Raw genomic sequence first — 12,412 nt, 5'->3', positions numbered from 1 at the left:
CACCCACTGGGTGCCCATGGGTGCTCACGCGGGGGTCGCAGAGCTGCGAGCAGTAGATGTAGATGGCGCGGGCCCGATCCACCTCCCCCAGGCGGCTCTCCATGTCCGCAAAGCGCAGGCACAGCTCCCGCGCCGCGTCGTCACCCAGCACCTGCACCCAGCACCCATGGGGGTCAGCACCCATAGGGGTGTCGTCACCCAGCACCTGCACCCAGCACCCATGGGGGTCAGCACCCATAGGGGTGTCGGCACCCAGCACCTGCACCCAGCACCCATGGGGGTCAGCACCCATGGGGGGGTCAGCACCCATAGGGGTGTCAGCACCCAGCACCCATGGGGGTCAGCACCCATAGGGGTGTCGTCACCCAGCACCTGCACCCAGCACCCATGGGGGTCAGCACCCATAGGGGTGTCAGCACCCATGGGGGTCAGCACCCATAGGGGTGTCGTCACCCAGCACCTGCACCCGGCACCCATGGGGGTCAGCACCCATAGGGGTGTCAGCACCCAGCACCCATGGGGGTCAGCACCCATAGGGGTGTCGTCACCCAGCACCTGCACCCAGCACCCATGGGGGTCAGCACCCAGCACCCATGGGGGTCAGCACCCAGCACCCATGGGGGTCAGCACCCATGGGGTGTCGTCACCCAGCACCTGCACCCAGCACCCATGGGGGTCAGCACCCATAGGGGTGTCAGCACCCAGCACCCATGGGGGTCAGCACCCATAGGGGTGTCGTCACCCAGCACCTGCACCCGGCACCCATGGGGGTCAGCACCCATGGGGGTGTTGGCACCCAGCACCTGCACCCAGCACCCATGGGGGTCAGCACCCATTGGGGGGTCAGCACCCATGGGGGTGTCAGCACCCAGCACCTGCACCCAGCACCCATGGGGGTCAGCACCCATTGGGGTGTCAGCACCCATGGGGGTGTCAGCACCCAGCACCCATGGGGGTCAGCACCCATGGGGGTGTCAGCACCCAGCACCCATGGGGGTCAGCACCCATTGGGGGGTCAGCACCCATGGGGGCGTCAGCACCCAGCACCCATGGGGTTCAGCACCCAGCACCTGCACCCAGCACCCATGGGGGTCAGCACCCATAGGGGTGTCGTCACCCAGCACCTGCACCCATGGGGGTGTCAGCACCCATAGGGGTGTCGTCACCCAGCACCTGCACCCAGCACCCATGGGGGTCAGCACCCATAGGGGTGTCAGCACCCAGCACCCATGGGGGTCAGCACCCATAGGGGTGTCGTCACCCAGCACCTGCACCCGGCACCCATAGGGGGTCAGCACCCATAGGGTGTCAGCACCCAGCACCCATGGGGGTCAGCACCCAGCACCCGGCACCCATGGGGGTCAGCACCCATGGGGGTGTCGTCACCCAGCACCTGCACCCAGCACCCATGGGGTGTCAGCACCCATAGGGGTGTCGTCACCCAGCACCTGCACCCAGCACCCATGGGGGGTCAGCACCCATGGGGGTGTCATCACCCAGCACCTGCACCCAGCACCCATGGGGGGTCAGCACCCATAGCGGCATCAGCACCCATGGGGGTGTCAGCACCCATAGGGGCATCGGCACCCATGGGGGTATCAGCACCCATAGGGGTGTTGGCATCCATAGGGGCATCAGCACCCGTAGAGGCGTGAGCCCCACACAGTGCCCCCATGGGGTCCCCACTGCCCCATCCCCTCCCATTGCCCCTTTGCCCCCATTGCCCCCCATTGACCCCATCCCTTCCTATTGCCCCCCTGCCCCCATAGCCCCTATTACCCCCATTGCCCCCCATTACCCCCATTGCCCCCGTTGCCCCATTGCCTCCCATTGCCCCCACTGCCCCATTGCCTCCTATTTCCCCATTACCCCTCATTACCCCCATTGTCCTCATCCCCTCCCATAGCCCCATTCCCCCCATTGCCCCATTACCCCCATCCCCCCCATTGCCACATTACCTCCTTTACCCCATTATCCCCATTACCCCATTCCCTCCATTACCCCATTTCCCCCATTCCCCCCATTGCCCCATTTCCCCCATTCCCCCCATTGTCCCATTCCCCCATTCCCATTCCCCCCATTGCCCCATTACCCCCCTTGCCCCCCATTGCCCCATTCCCCCATTGCCCCATTCCCCCCATTGCCCCATTACCCCATTACCCCATTTTCCCCATTACCCCCATTCTATTTTCCCCATTCCCCCCATTGCCCCCCATTACCCCATTACCCCCATTCCTCCCATTACCCCCATTGCCCCATTACTCCCACTACCCCCATTCCCCCCATTACTCCCATTACCCCATGTGGCCCATTGCCTCATTACCCCCATTACCCCATTCCCTCCATTCCCCCATTTCCCCCATTCCCCCCATTGCCCCATTACCCCCCTTGCCCCCCATTGCCCCATTCCCCCCATTGCCCCATTCCCCCCATTCCCCCCATTCTATTTCCCCCATTCCCCCCATTGCCCCCCATTACCCCCATTCCTCCCATTACCCCCATTGCCCCATTACTCCCACTACCCCCATTACCCCCATTACCCCATGTGGCCCATTGCCTCATTACCCCCATTACCCCATTCCCTCCATTGCCCCATTTCCCCCATTCCCCCATTACCCCCATTCCTCCCATTACCCCCATTGCCCCATTACTCCCACTACCCCCATTACCCCCATTCCCCCCATTACCCCATTACCCCCATTGCCTCCATTACCCCATTACCCCCATTCCTCCCATTCCCCCATTTCCCCCATTACCCCCATTGTCCCATTCCCCCATTCCCATACCCATTACCCCCATAGCCCCCATTCCCCCCATTGCCCCATTACCCCCATTCCCCCCATTACCCCCCCATTACCCCATTCCCCCCATTGCCCCATTCCCCCCATAGCCCCATTGCCCCATTACCCCCATTACCCCCATTATTCTCATTACCCCATTGCCCCCATAGCCCCCATTCCCCCCACCTCGATGGCTCGCTGGTAGATGGGCCGGGTGTGGGTGACGCCGTAGAGCTCGGCGGCGCGGCGGATGTAGATGTTGAACATGGCCGGCTGCTGATCCGGCAGCACCGCGCGCGTGGCGCGCTCGTAGACACCCATGGCGTGGCGGGCGAGGCCGAAGTCCTCCTCCAGCTTCGCGTACAGCAGGTAGATGGCTGCGGGCACCCAGAGACACCCATAGCACCCATAGAGACCCATAGACATCCATAGCATCCATAGCGCCCATAGAGACCCATAGACATCCATAGCATCCATAGACATCCATAGACATCCATAGCATCCATAGACATCCATAGCACCCATAGAGACCCATAGACATCCATAGCATCCATAGACATCCATAGCACCCATAGAGACCCATAGACATCCATAGCATCCATAGACATCCATAGCACCCATAGAGACCCATAGACATCCATAGCATCCATAGACATCCATAGACATCCATAGCATCCATAGACATCCATAGACATCCATAGACATCCATAGACATCCATAACACCCATAGACACCCATAGACATCCATAGACATCCATAGCATCCATAGACATCCATAGACACCCATGGCGTGGCGGGCGAGGCCGAAGTCCTCCTCCAGCTTCGCGTACAGCAGGTAGATGGCTGCGGGCACCCAGAGACACCCATAGCACCCATAGAGACCCATAGACATCCATAGCATCCATAGACATCCATAGCGCCCATAGAGACCCATAGACATCCATAGCATCCATAGACATCCATAGCACCCATAGACAGCCATAGACATCCATAGACATCCATAGACACCCATAGAGACCCATAGACATCCATAGCACCCATAGACAGCCATAGACATCCATAGACATCCATAGACACCCATAGAGACCCATAGACATCCATAGCATCCATAGACATCCATAGCACCCATAGAGACCCATAGACATCCATAGAGACCCATAGACATCCATAGCACCCATAGAGACCCATAGACATCCATAGAGACCCATAGACATCCATAGCACCCATAGACACCCATAGACATCCATAGCATCCATAGACATCCATAGCACCCATAGACACCCATAGACATCCATAGCATCCATAGACATCCATAGCACCCATAGACACCCATAGACATCCATAGACATCCATAGACATCCATAGCACCCATAGCACCCATAGACACCCATAGACACCCATGGCGTGGCGGGCGAGGCCGAAGTCCTCCTCCAGCTTCGCGTACAGCAGGTAGATGGCTGCGGGCACCCAGAGACACCCATAGCACCCATAGAGACCCATAGACATCCATAGCATCCATAGCGCCCGTAGAGACCCATAGACATCCATAGCATCCATAGACATCCATAGCACCCATAGACATCCATAGCATCCATAGACATCCATAGCACCCATAGACACCCATAGCACCCATAGACACCCACAGACATCCATTGACATCCATAGCACCCATAGACACCCATAGACGCCCATGGCGTGGCGGGCGAGGCCGAAGTCCTCCTCCAGCTTCGCGTACAGCAGGTAGATGGCTGCGGGCACCCAGAGACACCCATAGCACCCATAGAGACCCATAGACATCCATAGCACCCATAGACATCCACAGACATCCATAGACATCCATAGCACCCATAGCACCCATAGACACCCATAGACACCCATAGACATCCATAGCATCCATAGCACCCATAGACATCCATAGCACCCATAGACACCCATAGACACCCATAGCACCCATAGACACCCATAGACGCCCATGGCGTGGCGGGCGAGGCCGAAGTCCTCCTCCAGCTTCGCATACAGCAGGTAGATGGCTGAGGGCACCCAGACACCCAGAGCACCCATGGGCACCCATAGACACCCAGAGCACCCATAGACATCCATAGACATCCATAGCACCCATAGACATCCATAGCACCCATAGCACCCATAGGCACCCATAGACACTCACAGACATCCATAGACACCCATAGACACCCATAGCACCCATAGACACCCATAGACATCCATAGACACCCAGAGTACCCATAGACACCCATGGGCACCCATAAGACACCCAGAGACACTCATGGGCACCCACTGATACCCCCAGCTCCCATTACCCCCCACTGGCACCCCCACCCCCCACTGGCACCCCCAGCACCCATCAGCACCCATTACCCCCCACTGGCACCCCCAGCACCCATTACCCCCCGCTGGCACCCCCAGTACCCATCACCCCCCACTGGCACCCCCAGAACCCATTACACCCCCCTGGCACCCCCAGCACCCATCAGCACCCATTACCCCCCACTGACACCTCCAGCACCCATCAGCACCCATTACCCCCCACTGGCACCCCCAGAACCCATCACCCCCCACTGACACCCCCAGCACCCATCAGCACCCATTACCCCCGCTGGCACCCCCAGCACTCATCAGCACCCATCACCCCCCACTGACACCCCCAGCACCCATTACCCCCCACTGACACCCCCAGCACTCATCAGCACCCATCACCCCCCACTGACACCCCCAGCACCCATTACCTCCCACTGGCACCCCCAGCACCCATCAGCACCCATCACCCAACACTGACACCCCCAGCACCCATTACCTCCCACTGGCACCCCCAGCACCCATCAGCACCCATCACCCCCCACTGACACCCCCAGCACCCATTACCCCCCACTGACACCCCCAGCACCCATTACCCCCCACTGGCACCCCCAGCACCCATCAGCACCCATTACCCCCCACTGGCACCCCCAGAACCCATTACACCCCCTGGCACCCCCAGCACCCATCAGCACCCATTACCCCCCACTGACACCCCCAGCACCCATTACACCCCCCTGGCACCCCCAGCACCCATCAGCACCCATTACCCCCCACTGACACCCCCAGCACCCATTACACCCCCCTGGCACCCCCAGCACCCATCAGCACCCATTACCCCCCACTGGCACCCCCAGCACTCATCAGCACCCATCACCCCCCACTGGCACCCATCAGCACCCACCACCCCCCACGCCCCAGGTGCCAGCCACCCCCGACGGGGTCCCCACCACGCACCCCCCCCCCCCCCCCCCCACCCCATTGCACCCACTCTTGGCGTGCCGGGGGGGCACCCATCCAGCGCCTGCTCGAAGAGGTCCCGCGCCCGCTCCAGCTTGCGGCCCCCGTAGCGGGCCACGAACTTGGTGAGGTACGTGAGCCAGATGTCAGCCACGGCCGGCCACCGGAACAGGGACACCCCCCGCTCGTACGCCTGGGGGGGACACAGCAGTAACACCAGTGAGAAACACCAGTGACACCAGTGAGAAACACCAGTGACACCAGTGAGAAACACCAGTGACACCAGTGAGAAACATCAGTGACACCAGTGAGAAACACCAGTGACATCAGTGAGAGCAGTGAGAAACACCAGTGACACCAGTGAGAAACACCAGTGACACCAGTGAGAAACACCAGAGACACCAGTGAGAAACACCAGTGACACCAGTGAGAAACACCAGTGACACCAGTGACACCAGTGAGAAACACCAGTGAGAAACACCAGTGACACCAGTGAGAAACACCAGTGACACCAGTGACACCAGTGAGAAACACCAGTGAGAAACACCAGTGACACCAGTGAGAAACACCAGTGACACCAGTGACACCAGTGAGAAACACCAGTGACACCAGTGAGAAACACCAGTGACACCAGTGACACCAGTGAGAAACACCAGTGACACCAGTGAGAAACACCAGAGACACCAGTGAGAAACACCAGAGACACCAGTGACACCAGTGAGAAACACCAGTAACACCAGTGAGAAACACCAGAGACACCAGTGACACCAGTGAGAAACACCAGAGACACCAGTGACACCAGTGAGAAACACCAGTAACACCAGTGAGAAACACCAGAGACACCAGTGACACCAGTGAGAAACACCAGTAACACCAGTGAGAAACACCAGAGACACCAGTGACACCAGTGAGAAACACCAGTGAGAAACACCAGTGACACCAGTGAGAAACACCAGTGACACCGGGGACACCAGTGAGAAACACCAGTAACACCAGTGACACCAGTGAGAAACACCAGTAACACCAGTGACACCAGTGAGAAACACCAGTGAGAAACACCAGTGACACCAGTGAGAAACACCAGTGACACCAGTAACACCAGTGAGAGCAGTGAGAAACACCAGTGACACCGGGGACACCAGTGAGAAACACCAGAGACACCAGTGACACCAGTGAGAGCAGTGAGAAACACCAGTAACACCAGTGAGAGCAGTGAGAAACACCAGTGACACCAGTGAGAGCAGTGAGAAACACCAGTAACACCAGTGAGAAACACCAGAGACACCAGTGACACCAGTGAGAAACACCAGTGAGAAACACCAGTGACACCAGTGAGAAACACCAGTGACACCGGGGACACCAGTGAGAAACACCAGTAACACCAGTGACACCAGTGAGAAACACCAGTAACACCAGTGACACCAGTGAGAAACACCAGTGAGAAACACCAGTGACACCAGTGAGAAACACCAGTGACACCAGTAACACCAGTGAGAGCAGTGAGAAACACCAGTGACACCGGGGACACCAGTGAGAAACACCAGAGACACCAGTGACACCAGTGAGAGCAGTGAGAAACACCAGTGACACCGGGGACACCAGTGACACCAGTGAGAAACACCAGAGACACCAGTGACATCAGTGAGAAACACCAGTAACACCAGTGAGAGCAGTGAGAAACACCAGTGACACCAGTGACACCAGTGAGAGCAGTGAGAAACACCAGTGAGAGCAGTGAGAAACACCAGTGAGAGCAGTGAGAAACACCAGTGACACCAGTGAGAAACACCAGTGACACCAGTGACACCAGTGACACCAGTGAGAGCAGTGAGAAACACCAGTGACACCAGTGAGAAACACCAGTGACACCAGTGAGAAACACCAGTGACACCAGTGAGAGCAGTGAGAAACACCAGTGACACCAGTGAGAAACACCAGTGACACCAGTGAGAAACACCAGTGACACCAGTGAGAAACACCAGTGACACCAGTGAGAAACACCAGTGACACCAGTGAGAAACACCAGAGACACCAGTGACACCAGTGAGAAACACCAGTGACACCAGTGACACCAGTGACACCAGTGAGAGCAGTGAGAAACACCAGTGACACCAGTGAGAAACACCAGAGACACCAGTGAGAAACACCAGAGACACCAGTGACACCAGTGAGAAACACCAGTGACACCAGTGAGAGCAGTGAGAAACACCAGTGACACCAGTGAGAGCAGTGAGAAACACCAGAGACACCAGTGACACCAGTGAGAAACACCAGTGACACCGGGGACACCAGTGAGAAACACCAGTAACACCAGTGAGAAACACCAGTGACACCAGTGAGAAACACCAGAGACACCAGTGAGAAACACCAGTGACATCAGTGAGAGCAGTGAGAAACACCAGTGACATCAGTGAGAAACACCAGTGACATCAGTGAGAGCAGTGAGAAACACCAGTGACATCAGTGAGAGCAGTGAGAAACACCAGAGACACCAGTGACACCAGTGACACCAGTGAGAAACACCAGTGACACCAGTAACACCAGTGAGAAACACCAGTGACACCAGTGAGAAACACCAGTGACACCAGTAACACCAGTGAGAAACACCAGTGAGAAACACCAGTGAGAGCAGTGACACCAGTGACACCAGTGGGAGCAGTGGGAGCAGTGGGAGCAGTGGGAGCAGTGACACCAGTGACACCAGTGACAGCAGTGGGAGCAGTGACACCAGTGACACCAGTGAGAGCAGTGGGCGCAGTGGGAGCAGTGACAGCAGTGACACCAGTGGGAGCAGTGGGAGCAGTGACACCAGTGAGAGCAGTGAGAGCAGTGACACCAGTGAGAGCAGTGACACCAGTGACACCAGTGGGAGCAGTGGGAGCAGTGGGAGCAGTGGGAGCAGTGACACCAGTGACACCAGTGAGAGCAGTGACACCAGTGAGAGCAGTGACACCAGTGAGAGCAGTGACACCAGTGACAGCAGTGAGAGCAGTGACACCAGTGAGAGCAGTGACACCAGTGACAGCAGTGAGAGCAGTGACACCAGTGAGAGCAGTGACACCAGTGACACCAGTGAGAGCAGTGACACCAGTGAGAGCAGTGACACCAGTGGGAGCAGTGGGAGCAGTGGGAGCAGTGGGAGCAGTGACACCAGTGGGAGCAGTGAGAGCAGTGACACCAGTGAGAGCAGTGACACCAGTGGGAGCAGTGAGAGCAGTGACACCAGTGAGAGCAGTGACACCAGTGACACCAGTGAGAGCAGTGACACCAGTGACACCAGTGAGAGCAGTGACACCAGTGAGAGCAGTGACACCAGTGGGAGCAGTGGGAGCAGTGGGAGCAGTGGGAGCAGTGACAGCAGTGACACCAGTGGGAGCAGTGAGAGCAGTGACACCAGTGAGAGCAGTGACACCAGTGGGAGCAGTGAGAGCAGTGACACCAGTGAGAGCAGTGACACCAGTGACACCAGTGACACCAGTGGGAGCAGTGGGAGCAGTGGGAGCAGTGGGCGCAGTGGGAGCAGTGGGAGCAGTGACACCAGTGACACCAGTGGGTGCAGTGGGAGCAGTGGGAGCAGTGGGAGCAGTGGGAGCAGTGGGCGCAGTGGGAGCAGTGGGAGCAGTGGGCGCAGTGGGAGCAGTGGGAGCAGTGGGAGCAGTGGGAGCAGTGGGCGCAGTGCCCGTCCCCCACCTTGAAGCTCTCCTCGAAGTACCCGCGCTCCTCCAGGCAGAGCCCGTAGTTGATGACGATCTGGGGGGTGGCGATGCGCAGGTCCAGGATGCGCTCGTACACGGCCTTGGTCGACTGCGGCACGGCAACGGATCAGCACCCAGCACCCAGCAGCACCCAGCAGCACCCATCACCCTTCAGTACGCAGCAGCACCCAGCACCCATCAGCACCCGGCACCCAGCACCCATCAGCACCCAGCAGCACCCAGCACCCATCAGCACCCATCAGCACCCAGCACCCATCAGCACCCAGCACCCATCAGTACCCATCAGCACCCAGCACCCATCAGCACCCGGCACCCAGCACCCATCAGCACACAGCACCCAGCACCCATCAGCACACAGCACCCATCAGCACCCAGCACCCATCAGCACCCAGCACACAGCAGCACCCAGCACCCATCAGCACCCAGCACCCATCAGCACCAGGAACCCAGCACCCATCAGCACCCAGCAACCATCAGCACCCATCACCCATCAGCACCCATCACCCATCAGCACCCAGCACCCATCAGCACCCGGCACCCAGCACCCATCAGCACCCAGCACCCAGCAGCACCCATCAGCACCCAGCACCCATCAGCACCCATCAGCACCCAGCACCCATCAGCACCCAGCACCCATCAGTACCCATCAGCACCCAGCACCCATCAGCACCCGGCACCCAGCACCCATCAGCACACAGCACCCAGCACCCATCAGCACCCAGCACCCATCAGCACCCAGCACCCAGCACCCATCAGCACCCAGCACCCATCAGCACCCAGCACTCAGCAGCACCCAGCACCCATCAGCACCCAGCACCCATCAGCACCCAGCACCCAGCACCCACCAGCACCCAGCACCCAGCACCCATCAGCACCCAGCACCCATCAGCACCCATCAACACCCAGCACCCAGCAGCACCCAGCACCCATCAGCACCTATCAGTACTCAGCACCCATCGTCACCCACACATGGGGTGAATTCTATGGGTGCTAGGGGTCACTATGGGGCAGGACCCACCTGGAAGGTGCCCAGGCTCTCCTCCAGGTGGGCCAGCATGGACCAGAGCAGTGGGCTGCTATGGGATGCTATGGGGTGGGTGCTATGGGGCAGATGCTATGGGTCGCTATGGGGCAGGTGCTATGGGTCGTTATGGGGCGCTATGGGGCAGGACCCACCTGGAAGGTGCCCAGGCTCTCCTCCAGGTGGGCCAGCATGGACCAGAGCAGTGGGCTGCTATGGGATGCTATGGGGTGGGTGCTATGGGGCAGATGCTATGGGTCGCTATGGGGCAGGTGCTATGGGTCGTTATGGGGTGCTATGGGGCAGGACCCACCTGGAAGGTGCCCAGGCTCTCCTCCAGGTCGGCCAGCATGGACCAGAGGCGCAGTGGGATGCTATGGGTGCTATGGGATGCTATGAGGTGGGTGCTATGGGGCGGATGCTATGGGTCGCTATGGGGCGCTATGGGGCAGGACCCACCTGGAAGGTGCCCAGGCTCTCCTCCAGGTCGGCCAGCACGGACCAGAGGTGCAGTGGGATGCTATGGGTGCTATGGGATGCTATGAGGTGGGTGCTATGGGGCGGATGCTATGGGTCGCTATGGGGCAGGACCCACCTGGAAGGTGCCCAGGCTCTCCTCCAGGTCGGCCAGCACGGACCAGAGGCGCAGTGGGATGCTATGGGTGCTATGGGATGCTATGAGGTGGGTGCTATGGGGCGGATGCTATGGGGCGCTATGGGGCGCTATGGGGCAGGACCCACCTGGAAGGTGCCCAGGCTCTCCTCCAGGTCGGCCAGCATGGACCAGAGGCGCAGTGGGATGCTATGGCTGCTATGGGATGCTATGAGGTGGGTGCTATGGGGCGGATGCTATGGGGCGCTATGGGGCGCTATGGGGCAGGACCCACCTGGAAGGTGCCCAGGCTCTCCTCCAGGTCGGCCAGCATGGACCAGAGGCGCAGTGGGATGCTATGGCTGCTATGGGATGCTATGAGGTGGGTGCTATGGGGCGGATGCTATGGGGCGCTATGGGGCGCTATGGGGCAGGACCCACCTGGAAGGTGCCCAGGCTCTCCTCCAGGTCGGCCAGCATGGACCAGAGGCGCAGGCTCTTGTAGAGCCGGTTCTGGACGGGCTCGGAGCTGTCGAAGTACTCGGCGCGGCGGGCAGGGAGCGCGGTGGCTCGCTGGGGGGGGGCAAAGGGGGCACCCAGGTTATGGGGGGGGCACCCAAGTCATAGGGGGGCACCCAGGTTATGGGGGGGCACCCAGGTTATGGGGGGGGGGCACCCAGGTTATGGGGGGCACCCAGGTTATGGGGGGCACCCAGGTTATGGGGGGGCACCCAAGTCATGGGGGGGGGGCACCCAGGTTATGGGGGGGGTACCCAGGTTATGGGGGGGGCACCCAGGTTATGGGGGGGGGACCCAGGTCATGGGGGGGGCACCCAGGTTATGGGGGGGGCACCCAGGTTATGGGGGGGGCACCCAGGTTATGGGGGGGCACCCAGGTTATGGGGGGGGCACCCAGGTTATGGGGGGGGGCACCCAGGTTATGGGGGGGGCACCCAGGTTATGGGGGGGGGACCCAGGTTATGGGGGGGCACCCAAGTCATATGGGGGCACCCAGGTTATGGGGGGGCAC

At 59.7% G+C, this 12,412-nt stretch overlaps 1 protein-coding gene across 1 annotated transcript; it reads right to left on the bottom strand.

Annotated features, from left to right (window-relative positions):
• Positions 1-8: 8 nt before the first annotated feature.
• Positions 9-11,955, bottom strand: LOC130611484 (pre-mRNA-splicing factor SYF1-like; the record flags this gene model as incomplete). The annotated part of the gene is made up of 5 exons (XM_057432238.1): positions 9-151; positions 2,967-3,157; positions 6,085-6,246; positions 9,744-9,857; positions 11,824-11,955. Coding segments are annotated over 5 exons (726 nt in total), but the record flags the coding sequence as incomplete, so codon positions are not given.
• Positions 11,956-12,412: the final 457 nt, after the last annotated feature.

The sequence above is a fragment of the Pezoporus wallicus genome, unplaced genomic scaffold, assembly GCF_028554395.1.
Source record: "Pezoporus wallicus isolate ANWC-B61680 ecotype Strahan unplaced genomic scaffold, APGP_CSIRO_Pwel_v1 contig_13034, whole genome shotgun sequence".
Taxonomy (NCBI): domain Eukaryota; kingdom Metazoa; phylum Chordata; class Aves; order Psittaciformes; family Psittacidae; genus Pezoporus; species Pezoporus wallicus.
The sequence above is the reverse complement of the archived record's forward strand: the minus strand, read 5'-3'. Positions and strand labels throughout refer to the sequence as shown.